General features: G+C 40.0%; 1 protein-coding gene across 1 annotated transcript in view; it reads right to left on the reverse strand.

Moving 5' to 3' along the window:
• LOC150075985 (prolow-density lipoprotein receptor-related protein 1-like) overlaps positions 1-24,006 on the reverse strand; it is a 1,358,636-nt gene that overhangs the window by 41,225 nt on the left and 1,293,405 nt on the right. Inside the window, 1 exon segment of the mRNA XM_090387555.1 lies at positions 16,925-17,016. Within this exon segment, the coding sequence (XP_090243681.1) occupies positions 16,925-17,016 (92 nt within the window).

The following is a 24,006-nucleotide window of genomic DNA, read 5'->3' on the forward strand; positions in this document are numbered from 1 at the left end:
GATGTCTGGACGCTGTGCTTCAGTTCGAAGCCTTTTTGGTTGATTAATATCATGAGAGGATTCATGTCTTGAGCTTGAAGGCTCTAAGGGTGGAAAATTGTTTGAATCCATGATAGCTCCTTTTGGCCCTGGGGGTTTATCTTTACCGCCCAGGTTTCCGGCCCCGCCACGGGGAGGCAGGAGCAGTGCCACGAGGTGACCAAGCGGCTGAGTTAGTAAGTTAGTACTAATAGAAAAAAACAGAAAGGTGGTTTCCCTTTCTGGGCTTCTGCCTACTTCTTGTAGTGCGAGAGAGCTACTATGCAATAGAAATCAAGAAAACGGTTTTTCAAACTAAAATAGAAACTGTTCGCTCAAATGTTCTCTGTAGAAAAACGCTTTGGAAAACGCACTAGAATCGCTTGGCCACGGAACGCTTGGCACCCGGGGCCGAGTAGAACAGTGAATGGATGCCAACTGCTTAAGATATATGTTCAGATTTGTTTGTAAAAGAGTGGGGAGGAAATTACAGACAGTGCAGTCATGGTATTGTAGGCATCCAGGCAAATGCCTAGAGTGGCATTTGGGTAGGGGCACTTCATGGTCATGAGGATTATTTAAAAGGGTGCCAAATGCTTGATTTGCCTAGGGCACAAAAATATCTCATGATGGCACTGATTATATATGAATCAGAAGAACGGTTACAACCAAGAAGAAGAGTATAAATAAATATGTTTGTGATGTAGTAAAATATATACAGCACTATTTCCCATCATAGTGAAGTACCAGGTGTTAACGTCAACAAAACTAAATAAAATTGATTACAGAATGCAAAAATATAGTAGTAAGGCTGCTATGCTCATTGATTTCTGTGTGGGGTAGCAATGGGAGAAACATGACAAATTGGTGATCAACTTGCAGCAAATCAAGAATCCTGTGCATTAAAGCAGTTAATAAATTCCAATCTATATTGTTTGTTTGTTCTTTATTAAGATATCAAAGTTGCCATCCACTCTAATGAGAGGTGCTAGCATCTGATTTGGAAGAAACCTATTGGTTAGTGCAAGCCTGTTATTGCAGGCCACTAAAGTAGGTGTTGCTCTTTGGTATGGTTGGAAGATCCTACAGCAACAAGCATTCCAGATATTGGGAGATGATATCTGTCAGTAAGTAGTTGTAGTGGCTGCAAAAACTAGCCTCTTTTCCACGATTAAGGACTTCATTCTTTTGATGAACATTTGTGCCATGTTAGCACAGCTGTTATGGCAGGAGGAAGATGAAGCTTGCTATTGGCCCATTTAAATAGCTAGTACTTGGGGCGCACACACATTTGGATATTCTAGGTGGTGGCTGAGGCCTATATTTCTGTTCCATAGAGAATGGCAGGACAATTGTGCAGATGAAGAATAATCCTTTAAGGTAGTAGGATCTTGAATATGTAGAGCAATTGCTACTTTGAGATTCACCTAAGACAACAAATGTGGTATTGATTTTATTGATCTGGGATGTTAAATCTGGCTGTTATTAGTATTTAGGGAATATATTATCAGCGAGGACTTCTACGGGTTTATTTGAAGGTTAAAGGTACAGTTCAAGATCCCTGAGTGGAGCAACATTGTAAGAGATGGGTTGTAATTAACCCAACTGCCCTCTTTTGAATGGAGTCAAGAGGTCTAAGAGAATTTGGGGGGGGGATTCAATATTAAGATGTGTGAGCAATATTCCATGGTAGGGAATATTTGAGATTTGGATAAATCAGTAGTAAAGTAATGTAATCCTATGTAGAAATATGAGTCATCGAGATGAGAACAGGAGCAATAGACATTTTTTGCAAGAAATAAGATAAGAACTGATGCTAGCTAACTTTTCTTCACTCCATATCAGTATTTAAGGAATTGGTAGTGGATATTCTAGAAATTGAGGCTTTTAGTGTAGGACAAGATTTCTCAAACTGGAAGGTGCAATGTGGATAAAAAAATAAATAACCTTTCATTGCACACAACCAGATACGGTAGGCAATAAACAGCAAAGCTATGAATAGGATTTCAGTCAGTGGAAGATCATTAATATACAAGAGGAAAACAGTGGAAGTCAAAAATAAACCTAGGGGAACAACAGCATTAGCGGAGAAGTCAAAAGACAGAGAGCCATCTACAATTGTACACAGTGAGTGACAATTCAGAGGGAAAACTGCACCCTCTGGAATCTTGTCACAAACAGCCTCAACTTGTCGAATATCCACCAACAAATCCGTAAATGCTGATATCCAGTAATTCTCCAATAGATACCTAACAGAATAAAATGGTCGGCAGAGTATAAGATGGATGTTGGTTGGAAAGATGTTTATGCCAAACAGGATCAAAAGCCTTAGAAATGTTAAGAGTGGAAATACAACTGCTTGAGTTTCACCAAACTTTTCCACTGAATTTGTTCACAGATGGCCCAATATATATATATTTGTCACATATTAGCATTAGTAGAGGCATTTGATGCAAGAAAGCAAGCTTATGCAGCATTAGCCAAAAAAAACCCACTTCCACTTCACCCCTCTGTTCGTTCAAAATACCTGTCCAGCTGAGCCTTAAACTTATTTAGGCTATCAACCTCCACTACAAGGGATGGAAGTCTGTTCCACCAACCAGCCACCCGCTGGCTAAAGGCAAATTTCCGCACGTCTATCCTACATCTGTCTTTCCTCAATTTGAATCACCTCTCAGGTGATTTTTCTGAGCTAGAGGAAGAATCCCATCAGCATTGAGCATGCTCAAACCATTCAAGGCTTTATACACCTCTATCAGATCACCTCGCTGGTGCCTAGTCTCCAGACACTGTAATTTGCAAAACTTAAGCCTTTCTTCGTAAGAGCACCCCTTTGTTCCATTCACTAACCTTGTTGCCCTTCTCTGTACTCGTTCCAGCAACTCTACATCCTTCTTGAAATGAGTACTCTATACAGTACTCTAGGTGTGGCCTGACCATTGCCTTATACAAGGGAATAATCACTTCCTTATCCCTGCTGGAAAAATTCCTGTATATCATTGACAATACTCAATGAGCTACTCTTGCAGCCCGTCTGCACTGCTCAGAGAACTTCATATCTGCCTGCACAACCACCCCCAAGTCCCTTTCATTCTCTACCACTGTCATTGTAGTACCACAGAGTTGATACGTTGCTCTGGGGTTGCTGTTTCCCATGTGTAGCACTTTACATTTGTCAATGTTAAACTTCATTTGCCACCTCTCAGCCCATCTGCAGTAGCAGCCCAGTTGCAGTAGCATAGTGTCAGTAGTGTCCTTGACAACCCTACCAACCTTTGTATCGTCTGCAAACTTGGACATTAAGCTTGATATACCATCATCAATATCATTTATAAATACAGAAAACAATAATGGACCCAACACTGAGCCCTGAGGGACTCCACTAATAACATTAGTCCACGACGAGCAGTGTCCATTGATTACCACTCTCTGTCTTCTCCCCCTCAACCACTCCTTTATCCATAGCAGCAATTTGCCTCCAATGTCACACTGCTCCAATTTGTGTAGCAGACTTCCATGTGCAACAGTACCAAAAGCCTTTCTAAGATCCAAGTACATAATATCAAAGCTATTCCCTGCATCCAGTTCTTTTGTGACTGCATCATAGTATCCAATCAAATTGGTCAGGCAAGACTTCCCCTTAACAAAACCATGCTGTGTCCGAGCTATAACTGAAGTCTTGTCTAAATGATCCTGCAGTGCTTCTTTAATCAGTGCCTCCATTAATTTTCCTGGAACAGAAGTTAAGCTCACAGGTCTATAATTACTTGTGTCAGCCTTTGATCCTCTGTGAATTGGGGTCACATTTGCACATTTCCAGTCTATGGGTATCTCCCCCGAGTCCAAGGAAGCTCTCATAATTATGGCTAAGGGTTTGCTTACTTCCTTTGTTGCCTCCTTTAATATAACTGGATAGATCCCATCCACGCCGGGTGCCCTTCTTGTGTCTATCTTCAACAGTTTCTCCTCCACTTTACTCCCACTTATTTCAAGATTCTGTAGCTTACTGCTAGAGTTGAATACACCTCTGGCATTCCCTCGCTGAATAACTCCTCATGTGTGAATGTCGATGCAAAATATTCATTTAGTTTGTTAGCTACCTGAGCAGGATCATCAACAGTTGACCCATCAATATCAAGTGGACCAATCTGATTCATCCCCTTCCTTCTAGAGTTTACATAAGTAAAGAACTCTTTGCTGTTTTTCTTTGCATCCCTTGCCAAGGATTTCTCGTAATCTGCCTTCGCCTGCCTAACCTCCTTTGTAACTTGGTTGCATATCAACTTGTATCTATCATAGGCTTCTGTGTCATGTGTTAATTTGTAAGTATCCCATGCATTTTTCTTCCCTGCCATATGCCTCATTAGTTCATCTGACATCCATTTAGGCCTAAACCTTGAACAATATTTCTTAGTTGGTATGTAAAGCCTAGTAGCTTCCAAGATAAGTTCTTTGAATGCTTCCCATTTTGAATTTGCTGTTGGTAACATCATCAGTTGGTCCCACTGTATAGAATTTAAATACTGTCTCAGTCCATCGTAGTCGCCTTTACGGAAGCAATAACCCTTCCCTTTACCCCTAATGGTAGTTACCACTTTGAGTAAATCCCACTTCAGCACACTGTGATCACTGCCACCTAGTGGTTCATTTATCTGCAGATTCTTAATGCATGAAGAATCACTGCTGATAATCAAATCAAGAGTATTACGCCCTCTAGTTGCCTCCCGAACATGCTGATGTAGAAAACAATCATCCAATAAATCCACAAAAGCCTTGCTAGTGTGTGAGTGACCAACCCACAAATTCCAGTCAATATCTGGGAAATTAAAATCCCCCATTATAAGACTCTCTCTGATTTACTGGCCCACTCTATTTCCCTGTACAGTTTCTTATTATACTCATCAGAGTCATTAGGCCTATAGCACACTCCTACTCTCAATTTTGATCTCCCAATGCTTATGTCACACCAAACTGACTCAACACTGCACTGTCCAGCGATGTCGACTGGTTTCACTTCCTTGGTTTTTATGTGTTTCTTAACTAATAGCATAACCCCTCCCCCCTTCCTATCCTGTCTATCCTTTCTGTAGACGTTGTACTCCCCAAATTGCAGTTCTGCATCCCTTATATCTGTGTGACACCACGTCTCTGAAATCCCCGCAATATCTGCCTTTGATGTTTTGAGCAATACCTCAAATTCATCAAATTTATTTACTAAACTCCTAGCATTGGTGTACACGCAAGTATACCTGCACTTGTTTCTATTCTTAGCTACCCTAACACAACCCATGTGTTTATTTGTACCGCAATGGCTCCCAGCAGTCTCTGAAATATCATGCATCTTGTTTTTCAGGCTTCTGCTCATTCTAATAGAAGCAGTGCAAGAATCTCTTTCACTTCTGCCAGTGGCTACTGTCAATCTATTGGTCTTTGTCTCCCCCCAAGCTAGCAGTTTTCCGACCCACCTAACACTGCCTCGATAACATCAGCAAATATTCTTGCACCCTTTCTATTTAAGTGTATCCCATCCCTGTAGAAGCAATCTCTCCTGTTAACAAGTACAGTCCAGGCTGAAAAAAATTCTACCCCTTGAGCCTTGCACAATCTTTCCAGGGCCAAATTGATCGACAAGGCTCTCATCATATACTCCCTCCTATCGTGTCTGGGCAGAATTGCAGACACTTTCAAATTCAACTCTAATTCTCGGCTTTTGTTCAACAGTGACCTGTACTTGTTAAGTAATTCTGCCAGTCTCCTACTCTTAATATCATTAGTGCCAACGTTTTGTGCCCTTAAAAGATAATATTTGCTCTACAACGTAATCAACCTTTGCCCCTGGCAGACATACCCTGGTCCTGTTCCACCTATCCTTTTTACAAATAATTGCAAATAAATTCCAATATTGGCAGGAAATCAATATAACTCTGAATAAGTATCAAAGTTCAGTTGAGGAGGGGGGGAGTCCAACGTGGATGAAAGTAATTCATTACTTGTTGACTATTGTGAAGAGTTACTTTCCAACTCTGTGATATTTCAAAAAGCTGTAGGCCTGCTGGCCTTATTTTATTAGGATTATTTCTGTAGAGATTAGTTAGTTGAGGATTGAAGAGGTATGGGCGAATATGATACAAACAGCAACTTCTTATTTTGACTGCATACTTCAGCAGTAACAATTTTCTGCGGAGGTGCAAAGGGGGTTTGTGAACTTCAATATATAGACTGTGAGGTGGAGATGTCCTGAAGGCACCAAGTGCAATCCATAATGCACTGTGTTGTATAGGATTCAGCCAACATAGTACACTCTTTCGGGCAGAATTGTAGGCGAGCACCATAATCCAAACGTGATCTAATCAATGCTCTATACAGTTGAAGCAATGAGGTATGATCTGCTCCCCAAGACAGGGCAGATAAAGCTCTTGTTGAGGTTTTTGAGACAGGTATTACGAACAAATTTAATATGTTCAAGGAAGTTTAACTTCTTGTAAAGGGTTAATCCCAAGAATCTGATGTTGTTTCCAATTGGAATGGTAAAGTCTGATATGTGAAGTTTGGGATCTGTATGTAATTTTGCATTGATTGGAAAAATGTATAGCCACAGTTTTCTGTTGTGAAAGATGATAACCATTGAGCACTGCCCACTTTTATATTTTATTTAGTGATATCTGCAATTGATGTTCAATAGATCTCATGTTCTGAGAATGGCAAGAAAGAGAGAGAGATCGTCATAATAAAGGTAAACCTTAACAGTATTTGGAAGTACTTTTGTAATGGAGTCAATTCTAAGGGAAAAAAGAGTTGCACTCAGTACAGACCCCTGCGGAACTCCTTCTTCTTGCAAGAATGTCATAGAAAGGGAGTTAAAATATCGTACCTGATAAGAACGACTCCATAAAAAGTTCTTAATGAATATAGGCAGGTTGCCTCGTAGACCAAGGGCATGCAGGTCTCTAAGAATGCCGTAACACCAGATAGTATCAAATGCCTTCTCTACGTCGATGGAAAACATAAGGTGTTCATTTCTCACAAAGGCATTGCGAATTGCGGACTCAGCCTTGATCATGAGATCTAAGGCAGACCTGTTTTGGTGAAAGCCATGTTGACTATTACTCATTAGATTTTGGTCTTCAATTATCCAAACAAGTCGTCAGTGGATCATTTTCTCAAGGATTTTACCAAGGCAACTGGAAAGGAAAATTGGCTGGTAACTCAAAGAACTGGAGGGATCTTTACCTGGTTTCAAAAAGGCTAAAACTGTGGCATGGTGCCAAGATGTAGGATAGATGTTTTCCAGAAATATTCGATTATAAAATAACAGCAGCAGCTGTAATTGTTTGTCATCAAGGTGCTGTAACATGATGTAATATATTACATCGGGCTCTGCTGCACTGTTGTGTACTGTTCTAATGGCTTGTAGAAGTTCCAAATACTGAAGAGGCTGGTTATATGGTAAGATTAGAGAGGTGAAAAGTTTATGGGTCGCTGTTCAGTGATGTTCTTCATTTACTGGAATTCCGGGGAATAGCTTGATGCCACTGAAACTTGAGCAAAGGTTTTGCCCAAAGCATTTGCTATAGTCAGAGGAGTAGAGAGTTCTTGCCCATTCCAGGAAAGGATTGTAGAAGGAATGGTTGGAAACTTTCCAGAAAGCTGTCTAATTTTCTTTCATATTAATTTGCAGTCAGTGTTTCTATTTACAGTGGATGCAAACTGAGTCCAGGAATCCTTCTTGGCTTGTTTTTGAATGAGACGTGCTCTTGCCCTTAGTTTCTTATAGTTAATGAGATTAACTGTTGTTGGTGATCGTCGAAATAAATTCCATGCTTTATTTTTTCCCCTCTTTGCTTTCATGCATTCTTCATTCCACCAGTAGTTAAAATGGCACTGGAGCATAGGATTTGTTAATGGAATAGAGTTTTTAGCTGCTGATAATAAGTGGGATGTGATATATTCTGTTACTTCATCAATGGGCTGTAACCGTATAATTTCCTCATCCAGGGTGATAGCTGACTGAAACTTGTTCCAGTTGGCACAAGAGAGTTTCCATTTCCAGCAGGGTTTGGCTAATGGTGGTTGAGTATTACAAATAATTGGGAAATGATTGCTGCCCATGGGATCATTTGTAACAGATCATTCCATGACTGAAAACAGTACCAGGGAGCGGGCCCAGGTGCCAGAGCGTTTATTGATAGCAGTTGGTTTTTTGCAAGGTGATTATAGTGTTTTCTTTTGGTTGTTTAATCGACTATTTCTTGCTTTTTCCCTACTGATCAATTTGTTCTGAAGAAGCTCCACCTCCAAGTGGTCTGGGCCGGGCAGCTGGGGGTTTCCCCAGCTGGCAGAGTGAGCTTTTTTAGGTTTACTTCAAAATTTCGTGTTTTTGGTTTTTCGTTTTTTGGTTTAAAATTTGTTTGAGCTTTCATATCATTTGGTAATTAGTTAGTATTGTTTTAGTTAGTATTGTTTTAGGTTTAATATAGTTATATTGTTATTTAATTTGTTTGTTTTGATCTTTATGGCTTCAAAGAAAATAATTTCAGATCTCCATAGTGGGGAGTCTGATAGTGATGAAGAATTAAGTGATTTTATACAGCGAAAAGAACTTATGATGAGATCTCAGCTTCAGGAAGAACAGATAGAAGCTGCTGGGCCTAGTGAGGGAGCTGTCCCTAAAAAGAAGCGAAAACATAAGATTAAGAAAAAGGTACAGGATGAAGAAGATATGAGTGAATCTCGTGTCACAAGATCCTTGCGCCCTCGGGCTAAAGGAAAAGAAACAGTTGAGGAAGTTGGTTCTTATGATAAAAGTCAAGAGGGTACTCCCCGTGATGGGTTTGAGGACCTTAAGCATGTGAGACAAAGCTTCCGAACTTTAGTTTTGCGACATAAAGTGCCGGCAACGGCGTTAGATGAGATGTTAACATTGTGGGATCACCTTGAAGAGGTGGTTCAAAAGACTCTAGTAGATAATGCTGTGTTGAAAGCTTTATTGAAGGAGAGGACTGCTGGTGGATTACCAGCTGAAAGGACATATTCTGATGCGGTAAAGGCTTTTACCACTCAGAGAGTTGCGACAAAGACTGTGATCATTAAGGCTACGACAGAGAAATTCAGGACCAGTGAAGATGTGAAGTCGGAGCTCCTGAAGACTATCCGTCCGGCTTTGAGTGATACAAAAGTGATAGGTGTGAGGCCTATTCGGGATCGTCAGGTTGCCTTGGAGGCGGCCACAGAACATGACATTCGTAAGATCAAGGAGTGCTCCCAGCTTGGTGAACTAGGCTTGGTAGTGGAAAAGTCTCTAAAGATCAGACCGAAACTTGTTATTTTTGACTTAGACCAGGATGTCAATCAAGAACATCTCCTGCAGGAGATTTGGACCGGTAATCTTAGTGGAACTGAGGTTTCGGAGGAGCAGTTTCGTAGTGAGACGGCTGTTATGACTAAGAATAAAGCCAGAGGTAAAACTGGCTATAATTTTATTGTTGAAACTTCGGGCTTGATCAGGCGAGTTCTGATCGCCCAGGAAAGAATATATGTGGATTGGAGTGTGCATAGGGTGAGGGATCTGATTGTTCCCACGCAGTGCTATAAGTGCATGGCCTTTGGCCATGTTGCTAAACATTGTAAAGGTGAGTCGTTCTGTGGTCACTGTTCTGAGAGGGGGCACTCTTTTAGGAGTTGTGAAAAGCGGGAGGACTCTCCGAAGTGTGTTAACTGCTGGAGGAGAAAACTTCCCTCTGACCATTCTGCTGTTGATAAGATATGTCCAGAACATGCTAGGGCTCTAGATATTTTGAAACGCAGAATAGATTATGGAGAGTAAGAATAGTTACTCCATAATTCAGATAAATGGTCAGAGAGCGATTAGTGTGGCCTCGCAGTTGACACGAGTTATAGAGGAGGAACGAGCTGATCTAGTGTTGCTTCAAGAGCCTTATGTGCTTAGAGATAAGGTGGTCTGTTATCCATCAGGGTACAGAATTGTAGCTGCTTCCAGATCTCCCAGTGCCGCAATAATAATAGTTGACTCACGGTTGACAGTAACTGTTGTGTCTACTCTGACTACATCATATGGTGTATGTGTGGAGATTATTGGGGGATTTGGTCGAGTGTATTTTGTGTCCTTGTATTGTAGGCCATCGGAATTAATGGCGGTGTACATAAGATATCTTGAGCAGGTTCTGAGTACGCTTGGATCAGTTCAATTAATTGTTGGTATGGATTCAAATGCTGGATCTACTCTGTGGGGTGGCCAGAGCTCTGATGATAGAGGTGTAGAGCTGGAAGAGTTTTTGGCTGCTGCAGACATGGAGGTGATTAATGATTCAGAGCAACTGCCAACTTTTTCCTCTGTAATGGGGGAGTCCTTTATAGATGTTACTGCTTGTTCGAGATCCATCTTGAGGATGGTTAAAAATTGGAGGGTGCGGGATTGTCTCACAACAAGTGATCATAGAGTGATTTCATTTGATATTGCAACAGGGGAGCCTATGAGGCACTGGAGTGATGTCGACAGATACTCTATCGTGGTGTTAATTGGATCAGGTTTCTCGCTCTATGGGATTCCAAAATTGATCAATTAGATATGTGGCATGATCTTACTGCGTCAGAGAAAGCCTGGAAATTAACTTGTGTATTGCAGGACCTGTGTAAGCAGTATTAGCATTAGCATTAGCATTAGTAGAGGCATATGATGCAAGAAAGCAAGCTTATTCAGCATCAGCCATAAAAAAAAAAGAAAAAAAAAAACAACCACTACTCCCATTTCACCCCTCAATTCGTTTGAAATACCTGTCCAGCTGAGCCTTAAATTTGTTTAGGCTATCAACTTCAACAACAAGCGACGGAAGTCTATTCCACAAACCAACTACCCGCTGGCTAAAGGCGAATTTCCGCACATCTATCCGACATCCGTCCTTCCTCAATTTGAATTTATGCCCTCTCAGGTGATTATTCTGAGCAAGAGGAAGAATTCCATCGGCATTGAGCATGCTCAAGCCATTCAAAGCCTTGTACACCTCTATCAGATCACCTCGGCGATGCCTAGTCTCCAGGCTCTGTAATTTGCAAAACTTAAGCCTTTCTTCGTAAGAGCAACCCTTTGTTCCATTCACTAATCTTGTTGCCCTTCTCTGTACTCGTTCCAGCAGCTCTACATCCTTCTTGAAATGAGGCCTCCAGACCTGTATACAGTACTCAAGGTGTGGCCTGCATGGTGTGTTTGCGGAAGAAGAGAAGACCGCAAAGATCGGTACCTTGGTGGACACCAGAACTTACGCGTATGCAGAAAGATCTGCAACATGCGCGTAAGAGATTTCAATATGAGAGGAGGTGTTACTCTCAGGAATCATCTGAACTGCGTTTGCAGTATCAGATTAAAAGGAATGATTATAAGAACAAGATTATGTTGTTAAAACGAGCTTCTTGGAGAAATTATGTGCAGGAGAGGGGCTCGGCTGATCCGTGGTCTTCTGTCTATAAGATTGTCACCGATAAAATCTATGGTGGTGAGATTATGTCCACGTTTGTGGTGTCTGACAGAGTGACCTTGGGATGGGCTGACTCCGTCTCCTGCTTGATCAATTCAATTTTAGTTGAAGATTCTCCTAATAATTTGCTGCAGAGTCAGATTGTTCAGGAGAATTTAGATTATGTTACTTGTGGGAGCGAGTCTCCTTTTGTTCCCACTGAGCTCGAGTTAGCCTTACAGCAGACCAGGGAAGGTCGTGCTCCGGGGCTGGACAATATTGATACCGCTGTGGTAAGGAAAACGTGTCAGGCGAGTCCTGATGTGTATTTAGACCTTTTCAACACATGTCTTCGTGAAGGAGTATTTCCGGCAGTATGGAAGACGGCTAACTTGAGGGTAATTCTCAAGAGTCCTGAGAAGCCTGAGAAGCCCATGGATGAGCCTCGTTCATATCGCCCAATAGCTCTGTTGTCAGTTATCGGAAAGTTGCTGGAGAGGCTGGTTCTTGGTCGGCTGACGGTTCATTATGCTGGCCGGGGGCTGGTGGCCAGCAATCAGTACGGTTTTAAGGCTGGCTCCTCTGCTGAGGATGCCATTTATAATTTGATTAAAGGTGTTAATGAGCTGCCTGGTCGATATGTCCTGGGCTTGTTCATGGACTTTAGGGGGGCGTTTGATGCTCTGTGGTGGGGCAGTGTCCTGCGCAGGGCTAGGGCATCCCTCTGTCCAGGTAACTTATACCGTCTTCTTGAGGACTATCTCCGAGAGAGATATGTGCTCATTTGTACTCCTTTCATGAAGTGTGAGAGAAGAGTGCATAGAGGATGTCCACAGGGTTCGGTTCTGGGGCCGACTCTCTGGAATTGGGTTCTCGATGAGTTCTTACAAATGCAAGCAGTGGAAGGTACGACCAGAATAGCTTATGCTGATGATTTAGTTATCTTGGTGTGTGGAGAGTCCCGCCGGATGCTTGAGGAGCGTGTAGCTGCTTCTCTAAGCCAATTGTTAGATTGGTCTGCTCAGCATAAGCTGGAGGTCTCAGTTGAAAAATCTGTTGCAGTTCTCTTGAGGGGACGCCTCAGTGGAACTCGCCCTCCTTTGTGTCGTTCTGGTGATCTCTCGCTTAGAGTGATTAAAAAGACTAGGTACCTGGGTGTTGTCCTGGGAGAGCGACTTTCTATGGTAGCACATGCTGCCTATGTCCGAGATAAGGTGAAACGATTATATGCAAAGCTCCAGCGAGTCACGCGCGTTGAATGGGGTATAAAGGGTGGTGCCCTCCACTTACTTTATGATAATATCTTTATCCCGATTCTGACTTACGCTGCTGGGGCTTGGGGAGGGTATATAGAACATTCTCATGTTCGTAGAATCTTGTCTTCGGCACAGAGATTTGCTCTCTTAGGTATAACCAGGGCTTGTAGAACTGTGTCCACGGATGCTCTGTGCGTCCTTGCAGGGAAGATGCCTGCGGAGTTGGTTGTGGCGCAGTTTGCTCTGCGATATGCCCTTAAGCGGGGGATTACCAGAGTGATTTTTGGCGTCCGGTCGTGCCTGGTGGGGCGGCTGGCTGGCTTCCCTGGTATAAGAGCGGAACGGGTGCGAATCAATGATGAGTTGAGTACCATATGGCAATTCCAATGGACAAACTCTGAGAAAGGTCGTCATTTGTATACCTTTATGCCCTCGGTCCATGTTGTGAGTAGGGAATGATGTTCCTGGCTCCAATTTGGGTTTGCGGCTGCTGCTGTCGTTACGGGGCATGGCCTGAGGTCAAGGCTGTTTCGTTTGGGGTTGACCCTTACGGAGTTTTGTGAGTGTGGAGAAACTGAGACTGGCCTTCACATTTTGCTATATTGTCCTCTATATGAGGATTTAAGAGCGAGGTTGGACTTTGGGACACTGGCTCTCACAGAAGCAAATTTGATGTATATTTTTGAAAATTACGAATTCTTTTGTTCTTTTTTAAGTTTTGTTAAAATGGCTTATAGTCGCTGCCGGGCGATGCCCGGGTGGTAGTAGTGACCTACCTCCTCGTGGTGGGGACGGTAACTTGTGGTGTGTGGTGTGATTGCCCATCCCCACCACAAGGCTGAATGGTCGATTAGTTTTGATTTATTGATTTTGAGTTGACCAGTTGGTCTTTATATATTGGTTTTTTACAACTAAGGTTTAAGACTGATATACTAAATGAGAATTGGTTGCATATGGATGGAAATCCGGGTGGCAATCGAGATGGAAGCTCACTCAAATGAAAAGTACCAGGGAGCACGTTGAGAGGTCAATTGCAGAAGTTTGTCCAGTTGGCAATTGTATGTGCGTAGGTTCACCTGTATTAAGAATGGTAAGATTCTGCCTATCCAGAAAGGTTTCAATCAGTCAGCCATGTGTATCTAATTTAGAAGATCCACATAAAGGGTGGTGACCATTGAAATCTCCCAACAGACAGACAGGGGAAGGTAACTGCAGTAGAAGGTTTTCCAGATCTTGGTAAGAGAAGGTATGATTTGGTGGAAGATAGATTGAAACTAGTGTTATCGTAATCTGAGTAATGAAATGTACAGCAACAGCCTCAATTTGTGTTTGAAGAACAATTTGCGTCGCTGGGATCTGCGAGTTGATCAAGATGGCCACACCACCATGGGCAGCATTTGATGTATTGTGATCTTTTCGATATATAGAGTAGTTCTTTATGGAGGTGGAAATTTGGGAAGTTAAATAGGTTTCTTGCAAGCAGAAACCCACTGGAGAGTAGTGATGAATAAGGTCATGGATATCATCGATACTGCTGCAAAGTCCTCTACAATTCCACTGTAAAATATAAGGCATTACTTGAGATGAGTACAAGGAGCTGTATCTGACTGCTCTTTCAGTATGGCAGTTTTCTGTCGGTCAGACTTCGGTTTGTCTTTTTTTGGAAATATAGGCCGATTAGTGTCCATGGAGGTGTTTTGGATATTTTTTTTTGAATTGGAACTTTTACTATGTGATGTAGTAGCAATCACTGGTGGGGAAGGAGATGTTACTGGTATTGTAAGAGAAGTGTTACATGCCTGTTCTGAGTGCTTAGGGATATTGGACTGTTGTTGCTCAGAGAGGACAGCTCGAGCCCAATCAGAGATTGATATGTTTGAGGGGACGGTAACATCAGTTTGGGTGGACACTGTTTGTTGTTTTTGCGTTGTGTAATACTGGCATAGGTATGTTTGGGCATAGTAGGAGTAATTATTTTCCTGACTTCTTGATAGCTTACCTTGTTCTCAACCTTATATTTAACAATTTTTTTTCTCAATTTTCCATCTGTCACACATTTTGGAATAGGCAGGTATGGTTGCCCTAGCAGTTGGGACAAGTTTTCTCTGTTGCCAAACATTCAGATTGAGTATGATCAGAAGACTCACAGTTGGGACATACTGGATTTCCTCTGCATGTTATCTGAGAGTGGCCATACTTTTGGCACTTGTAACATCTCAAGAGATTGGGTACATAGGGACAAATACAGCAAAGTAGATAACCAGCTTTTACTGATGACGATAGGTTTGGGGAATTAAACGTAAGGATAATATTCTTGGTAGGTGTAAGGTTATCGTCTTTTTTAATCATTATTCTTTTTGCTGCAATAACATTTTGATCTTGGAGCTCTTGAGTTATTTCTGCATCCGTCACGTTCAACAGATCCCAGCTAGATATAACACCCTTAGATGTATTTAGAGTAGCGTGGGGAGATACTTTAACTGGTATCTCAGCAAAAGTTTCTCAGAATGTTTGCAGCCTCTTCACAGTCTTAGGAGATCCTGCAATACTCTCTAGGTGTTTCTGGATGAGGAAAGGAGATAATTTACCGAGAGGTTGTTCTGAAAGTGAATGCAAAATTAGAAATGCAGGATACTCTGTTGTTGGAGAATTTGTTTTCAACCTCTTCGGTTTTGATATGTCATAATCAGATTCAGTTTGTGGCCGAGAGCTTGTTGGCTCTAAAGGTGGAAACACATTTTGCTCCATATTTGCTCCTTTTATCCCTTGGCAGTTTAACTTTTCTGCCAAGGTTTCCGGCCCCGCCACAGTGAGGCAGGAGCAGTGCCTGGTGTGACCAAGCAGAGGTTAGTAAGGATTAGTAAGGATAGAAGCTCTTCTACCAAAAACGTTTTGGTAGAAGAGCTTCTATGAAATAAACAATTTTTTGAAAAACGCTATAACTTAAAAAGAACTATTTTTGCTTTATGAAGATCACTTACTGGAAGATTGCACAGATAATCATCGCCTGTTCACAATTCGCTTGGCACCCGGAGCCTGGGTGGTAGTGACCACCGAGAATAAATAACAGTAGTCTCCTAAATCTCTTCGCTTATTCGAAGAGTAGTCTCCTCTTCGAATAAGTGTTGTTTATTCAAAGTAGTTGTTGGTTTGTTGTTTAATGGCACAAGGGCTGCTAAGGCCATATTGTGCCCATTCGAAGCAGTGCAATACCTGGTATCTCATTGTGAAGGTAGCCACAATATGAGATAAAATCAAACAATGCCTTAACACTACTTATGTAGTTAAACATGGGTAAACTATAGGTGAAATATAGAGAAATATATATATATAAAATATATAATTTGCAGTTTGGATTAACATTCAGCTTTCCAATGAAAAAAGTTCCCTATTCCTGACCTAGATGAATGGTGGCTGACATAGTCACTAAGTGAAAGTATTATGGTACTGCTACAGTTGGGAAACATTTGGGTAGACTGCAGAAATTGATGGAAAGTGAGTGGACAAAACTATTCTGCTTGCCCTCCAGTCTCTTTTCATAAACAGCACTAGTTTCATAGCATCAGAATTTATGGAAAGGATGTAGCAATACAGACCAAACATCACAGCATGCAATTGGTCCCTGTCACAATGGAAAACTGTGTCATGGGGGAAGGAATCACAGTAATGATACAGTTTCCAATCTATATGTAAAAAATGAGCCACATGCTCATTTCTAGTTTGGTTTGTTTGGTTTTTATTGGCGCATTAGCACCTAAGGCTATAACCTCATTTCTATGTTGGTTTTCCTTAGTGTTTGGTTTTGGCTTTGACATCTTTTGATTTGCATCACAGTGAGGTAGTTGGGAAGTATTATTTTTGAACAGCAAGACTACTATTATTAAAGATATTATTGGTTCTTATTATTCATTATATTATCAGGATGAAGAGCAAAATTTATTAAATATGTAATTTTAAACTATTTTCTTGACTTTTTTTTACTTGATAAGAAAACTGAATAGTGTATAACAGACATCTCATGTGCTTGCTCTTGTATGTGTTTTTTTTTTTTATGCAGCTACTAAAGGATTAAACTGGAGCATTGGCACACTTGTCAGTCTTTGCAACTACTTTCATGGCAATCATGAAATCATTCTATCATCACAATAAATCACAAAAATATACAGGATCCAAACTACTTACAACCAGGATGGTGTTCAGAATCTTGTTTGGTTACATGCTGTCTAATGGCAATGTTAGTTTCACACTTAAGCCCACCAAAGCCATCTGGACACCTGAAATTGGAAAAAACCAAATCAACTAAATAATTTTATAAGATGAATACATCCTAATTTATAATATAATTACAAAAGAACTAATAAAGTGATGTTCTATATAGCAATACAAATGAAATATGATTACTGTGAAGGTTCTCAAACAGAGATATAAAATATCTAAAAGTTTTAGCAATCACAAGAGACAAAAATAATTTCTTTTCAACATATTACCCTCTACTAAAAATTTTGATTGTTTTGTCAAACCATGCTATTGATTTCATGGGTTAAGCATACTTTATGAGTTCCAAGTGAACCCTTTAAATAACAGAATAATTAAAACAAATATTCATGTGCTACCATGAGAAAACTTATTAGTTTAATTCACATTCTTCAATTCTTTGATTTCACTAAAGACAGCAATACTTTCTGAAGAAAATCCTGTTCAAAATCTGTCAGAGTTCCCCTTTTTTACAAAGTTCAATTTAACTCATTTAAACCAATCACATACTCAAAAATTCAGGTTTTCATAAGTCACCTACCTTATAATTTCCAGTCACAAATTGTTAATATTCATCATAACTAAATTTATAAAAATTAAGTTTTTATAAATTGATTTATATTGAGGTATTATGAAAAGTAAAATGATGTGTAGAAGTCAGATTTATTTTCTATCAGCCAAAAAACTCACTAGAAGTTATGTAACCTCTCTATTACTAAGTAGTTGTTCCAACAGTTAATAACTCTTTGGCTAAGGATAAAAGAAAATTTCTTATAATTAGTTTACAACTATCCTTTCTTAACGAAGTACATATCCTCTAGTTCATGGGTCCGGAACCTGTGAACTTTTGCGATGCTCAGTTTTTTTTTTTTTTTTTTCGTACTTGTTTTTCATACTTGTCTAAACATAATCAAACTGTGATAAAATTTTAAGAACAAAGGCTTACTTACAATTGGGTAGAATGGTTTGACTCTGGGGTTTCATGTAACAATTCTTTGTGGTTAATTGCTTGCTGCAACTTTCTCTCAATTACACATGTTACATGACTGATAAATAGATAGCAGTGTGGCAAAAATGCTTACATCATCCACATAGAGGGCATTGAACCACAGGAAGTTTTTCTATGATTGAATTAATTCTCATAGCAAAACGTATAATTTTTAAAACAGATCCTGTGGCACACCTTAGCAAAAAGACTAAGAAAGGGAGGTCATACCAGCAGCTGAAATGTATGATCACTAAGAAAATTTCTAATAAAAATGAGGAGATGGTCCTTTAGCCCAAAGTTGTAAAGGTCTTGTATCACACCAAATCTCAATATCAAAGAAGATGGAGACCAAATGCTCTGATTTCACAAAATAATCAAGAATGTGAGTATCAAGTCAGATTAAACGGCCCTACTATTTTCAGAAACTGCATGCATTTGAGAGAATGTAATGCATTTATAGATATCATATAAACAGCTTGTGAGAGCTAGTTATAATTTTTGGGCATTTAACTGACTTTGGAAATGCTAAAACATATTATGCCAAGGGCCTGGGAACTACTGCTCTAAAAATATTCTAATACTAATTCAGTGATCAGTATTAGTCATATGGTGCAAGGAAGCCTGAGGCTTTTGCTGCAAAATAAAAAATAATGTAAAATAAAAATAAATATATAAATAATTTATAAATACAAATAAATAATTTATTTGTTTATTTTTGTTCCAGTTGACCTGTGAAATTCTTCTGGTTATCAGCCCTCAACCACCCATGGAGGAAACTTATTCCAGTAATTAACAACTTTCTGGCTGAAAGGAAACTGTGCAATACAGTCTAAGCCTCTTTCCCCATAATTTGAATTTATGTCTCCTACTTCTGGAATTGTTTATAACAGTGAAGATTTTATCCTGATTACTTTCTCCTTTCAGAGCCTTATACACTTTAATTAGGTCTCCTCTAAGGTGCGTAATTATCAAGCTCTTTAAGCACACATATTCAAAGTTGTTTGTTTATTTGTTTATGGGCTTTACGGCGCAAGGCCATAATGCGCCTAACTATGGTGATGTTAAATACACAGTTTATGTATATAAATGTTGTTGAAGTTCACACTGCATTGTACAGTTGTATTCATTTAAGGAATGAAAAAATTTTGGCCACGTGTGGGGTATCTGCCACGAGGTCAGCAATACAGGCGGGCCTCGATTAACGTGATTAATTCATTGCGCAAAACGGAAACGTGTTAATCGAATATCATAACCAATAGGAAAAATTATAATTGGTCCTTGACCTTCTGGAATGTCCATAAAGAATTTTAAAAATACCTTTTAAATAACTTTTTAACTGTATATAATGTAAAAGATAATGAAAATAATTATGGAATTAAATGTTTATTGCATAAAACAGTGGTTCTTAAACTGTGCGCCGCGGAATATTTTAACTTTTTGAGGGAAACAGCGATACTCGACATCTGTCGGACACTGTGCGAACTACTACCTCGAGGTAGTTCACAGTTTCGGCATTTCTTATTAAGTTGTTTGGACCTAACTACTAAACGAAACTGTTAGGTATTTCTTTTGATCTGGGTGCGCCTTGAAAAAATTACTGAGACATTAAAGGCGCCGTGAACCGAGAAACTTTGGGAACCTCTGACATAAAATACACAATGAAGAAATTACTGTTGCAGAAATATTTGAACAGTGTTGACTTTCTCTTTTCATCATCAATTTCCGATAGCCAACAACAATCTTCTCTGGGCCCTGGCGAAATAAATATCGCAGAGAACATCAAACCTTTTGTTTGAGGTTCTATGCGATACGAAAGATTTCATCTAATTCTTTTACCGTTATCTCCTTCGCGGTAACATTTTCATCTGGCTCATTTAAAAATTTGAATTTTTAAATGCAAGTCTGCATTGACTTTATTAGCAGGAGACAAACACGTCTTCTTCTGATGGTTGATGGAACACACCGAGGCAGGCAGCAGGCAAACGTTTGTTTATGGACCGTACGACTCGTGGTAAGCTTAACGTGCGATTCAAATCCTTTTCAACTATCGTATAAAAAAAAAAAGATCGTGTTAACTGGAAATTTGCATCGTGTAAAGTGAAAAGTGGTATCATTTTTCAAATAGCGTTAACTGAATATTGCATTAATCAAACTCGCGTTATGTGAGGCCTAGCTGTACTGAAAGGAATATTCGTCCTGGAAAAAGAGGTAAACATAGCTTGTCAGTCACTATTGTATTTGGGGCAATCAATGAGTATATGCTGAACAGTGAGCTGAGTGTTGCAATTTTTACACAGTGGTGGATCAGTGTCTGCAAGAAGATAAAGATGTGTTAGATATGTATGGCCTATTCATAGTCGGGCTAATACGACTTCTTCATGCCTGTTTTCGCGTATACTGGATTTCCCAAGTTTGGAGATGTTTCTTTATACGGAGTAGTTTGTTCCCAACTTGACTTTGCCAGGTGTGTTGCCATGTTTCAACAAACCGTTTCCTTATAATTGACTTGTAGTCTGTGATCGGTATACTAAACGGCTATAGAATCTGTAGCAGTTTTCGCAGCTAGATCAGCACGTTCATTTCCAGAAATTCCAACATGACCAGGGATCCAACAAAAGATGATTTGTTTTTTTCCTATTTAGCTTAGTCATGGTATTCCAAATCTGAATGAGTAAGTGGTTATCATGATTTTTATTCTTCTGTATAGCTTGGATAGCACTAATGGAATCTGTATAGATAACACTGTTCAATATATTTGTTAATAAGGTGAAATTTAACGCTATGAAGATAGCACAGAGTTCTGCAGTGTAGCTGCTGCATTCAATGGGCAGTTTTTCGGCTATGGTAAGGTTGGGAAAAACTGCTGCTGAACCAACATAGGCATCAGTTTTAGATCTGTCCGTGTAGACTGGCGTGTACTCTCCGTGCTGGGTTCTAATGCGGCATGAATTTCCAGTATGTTCTGTTGGGGAGTGTTTCCCCAATAATGTGAGTGAAAGGTCGCACAACAGTATGTGATACATCCAAGGTGGAGCTGTACGAGTAGTAGGCTGTATAATGCTAAGGTCAATTTTCCAGTCACTGAGCAGGGAACGCAGGCATATCCCCGTTGAAGGGGTTTTTAGATGGATAGGCTCTGTAAAGGTTCTCCCATTTGGGTGAAAAAAGTCCATTCCGAGTAGGGTTGTCTAGTTGCCCTTTGACTTTTGTGCATAGTTTAACAGAAGCATTTGTCTGCATAAATCTAAAGAGGTTTCAGTTGCTTCAACATATAAGCTCTGAACTGGCGATGTACAGAATGCCCCTAGTGCAAGTTGAAAAGAACTGTGGTGTACGGGATCAAGCCAATGTAAGGCACTTGGTCTAGCAGAGCTGCAGACCAAAGAGTGGTAGTCTAGTCATGACCATATTAATGCATGATACAAATGCAATAGTGTGTAAAGGTCAGCTCCCCATGCTTTGCCAGATAGTACTCTTAAGATGTTTAGCTTCTTAAGGCAAGTAGTCCGGAGCTCTTTTATATGTTCGAGGAAGGTAAGTTTTTGGTCTAGAACTACACCAAGAAAGCGGACACTATGAACCACTGGGATGATTTGATTTTCTAGGTGAAGTTCTTGGTCTGAATGTAGGTTACACTTCTACTTCCTACAGAAGTGTATCCCGACAGTGTTTTGTGGCGAGAGGCGGAAACCATTATTTTGAGACCATTTTACAACTTTCTTAATGGCATCTTGCAACTGTCTTTCTACCATTCACATATTAGGTGAATGATAGGAGATACTGAAATTGTCAGCATACAGGGTAGTGGACACTGTTTGTGGTAGATCCTGTGTTATGGAGTTCATTATTATGTTAAATAGGGTGGCACTTAGTACTGAACCTTGTGGGACCCCTTCTTCCTGGATAAAATTGGAAGATAACTGGTTGTTGACTAACTTGAAATGAGCGATGATGGAGGAAGTTTCTGATAAACTCTAGCAGGTGTCCATGTAGTCCTAGATCATATAGGTTTCACATTATACCATACCTCCAAGCTGTGTCAAACGCTTTTTCTACGTCAAAGAGGACCATGACAAGGTCAAGAGTGGATCTTCCTTCATGGAAACTGCACTATACTGGATTAAGAAGGTGCTTTTAGACTAGACACCAGGATAGGCAGGCACTGATCATTTTTTCCAGGACCTTGCTCATACAGCTGGTGAGTGCAATAGGTCAGTAGTGTAGGATCTGTATTTGTGCCTGGATTTGTAGGATCTTTTCCTGGTATTGGAAATGCCAAAACATAAGCGCAATGTCATTTGTCTGGGAAGGCATTCTGTTATAAAAAAGTAACAATGTCTTAAGGTCTGGGTCAGTAAGTTGTGCTATGATGATGTGGAGTATTCTATCTGGTCTTGCTGCACTGAGTTTAGTGGTGGCTCAAGCACAGTGCAATTCTGTCATTATGAAGGGGAGATTGTATGTGGCACTAGATGCTGATTCGAAGTTGATGAAATATTTCTCAGCATGTGCCTTGCATACCTGAAAATGAGGTGTGTAAGATGTCGTGGCTGAGATTTTTCTGAACTATTTATCCAATGTGTTTGCAATCTCCATCAGTGTTGTAACATCACAACCGTTTACAGTTAGTATGGGAAAGTTGATGCGTGGATGTTTTGAGTTCATACGTCATATTTTGGTCCATATCATTTGTGTTTTTGTAGTTCATGTAATTGTGGAGGTAAAACATCTCCATGCTTCCCTTTTGCTAGTTGTTGGAAACTTCCTGAAGATGTTCCATGCTTTGTTCTTTTCTTTTTTAGCCATGCTGCATTCATTATTCCACCAAAATTTTGAGCGTGCTGATATTTTCTTGGATTGCTTTGAAATTGCTTGGTCTGCTGCCTGTAGTATTTGGTTAGATATATATTCTGTGGCTAAGTTTATGGATGCTTGCTGGATAGTTGTTTGTATATATTCCATTTCGCTTTGAAAAAGTTCCATTTGACAGTTCTGTTAGAAAAGTGGGGGATGTTCGCATCAGTCCAGCATATCACTGGGTAATGGTCACTACCCAGTGGATTGCTATGAATAATCCATCCAAATATATGGATGCTGGTTGGTTGGGTTTTATTGGTGCATTAGCAACTAAGGATATAATGCGCCAAAACCTGGTCATAAAAAAGTAAAACTTTCAGTGGCCTAAGGAATTAGGTCACTAAGTCAAGATATAAAAACAAGTATAAACTGTATAAGACAAATATCAATAAACAAGTAATAATAACAAGGTAGATTTTTAAATGGGAGTAAAAAGGTTTACTGATTTTAGAAAGCTAAAAACAGCAGTATGAATGCTGAGCATAGTGAGACATCAATAGCTAAAGAAGATCCTGTAGATAAATGCATATAGGTGTGTGCGCCATTATTAAAAGTAATCAAATTGTGCTGGTCAAGTAACTTTTCTATAATTTGTCTTTGTTTGTCTATATCAGTGGTTTTCAACCTTTTTTTAATAACGGCATCCCTGAGTAATTTATTTTATTTTGCGGCACCCCTACTCAATTTTCTACCTGTTAGATCCGATTCTCTCTTTGTATATATATATATTTTTTTTTTGTATGAGAACCCCAAACACGAGAGGTATTATAACCTATAGTACTTAGTACCGTGCTTGGGTTGGAGGTTGAGAAGACGAAAGAAGATATTTGTTGATATTGGACTTGAACTTCTGTAGATTGTAATTTTCAGGAAATGCGTATGAAGGAAGGTTGTTCCAGAAAACGGCAGTTGAATGAATAAATGAGGAAGATAAAAAGTTGGTTCTGTGGGTTTGAAGTTGGACAGTAAATGGATGTTGGCTGGTGGCGGCACGTGTTCGGACTGTTTTGAAAGAGAGAGCGGGAATTATAGAAGCCAATTCAGAAGAACAGTGCCCATGGAAGTATCTGTAGAAGAGGCATGCAGCAGAAACAGTGCGTCTATGAGAAAGCGAGTGGAGAGACTCTGTTAGAGATGAATCATTAATTAACCTAACTGCCCTCTT

The sequence above is a fragment of the Mastigoproctus giganteus genome, chromosome 13 (genome assembly GCF_048544385.1).
Source record: "Mastigoproctus giganteus isolate SK-2022 chromosome 13, ASM4854438v1, whole genome shotgun sequence".
Taxonomy (NCBI): Eukaryota; Metazoa; Arthropoda; class Arachnida; order Uropygi; family Thelyphonidae; genus Mastigoproctus; species Mastigoproctus giganteus.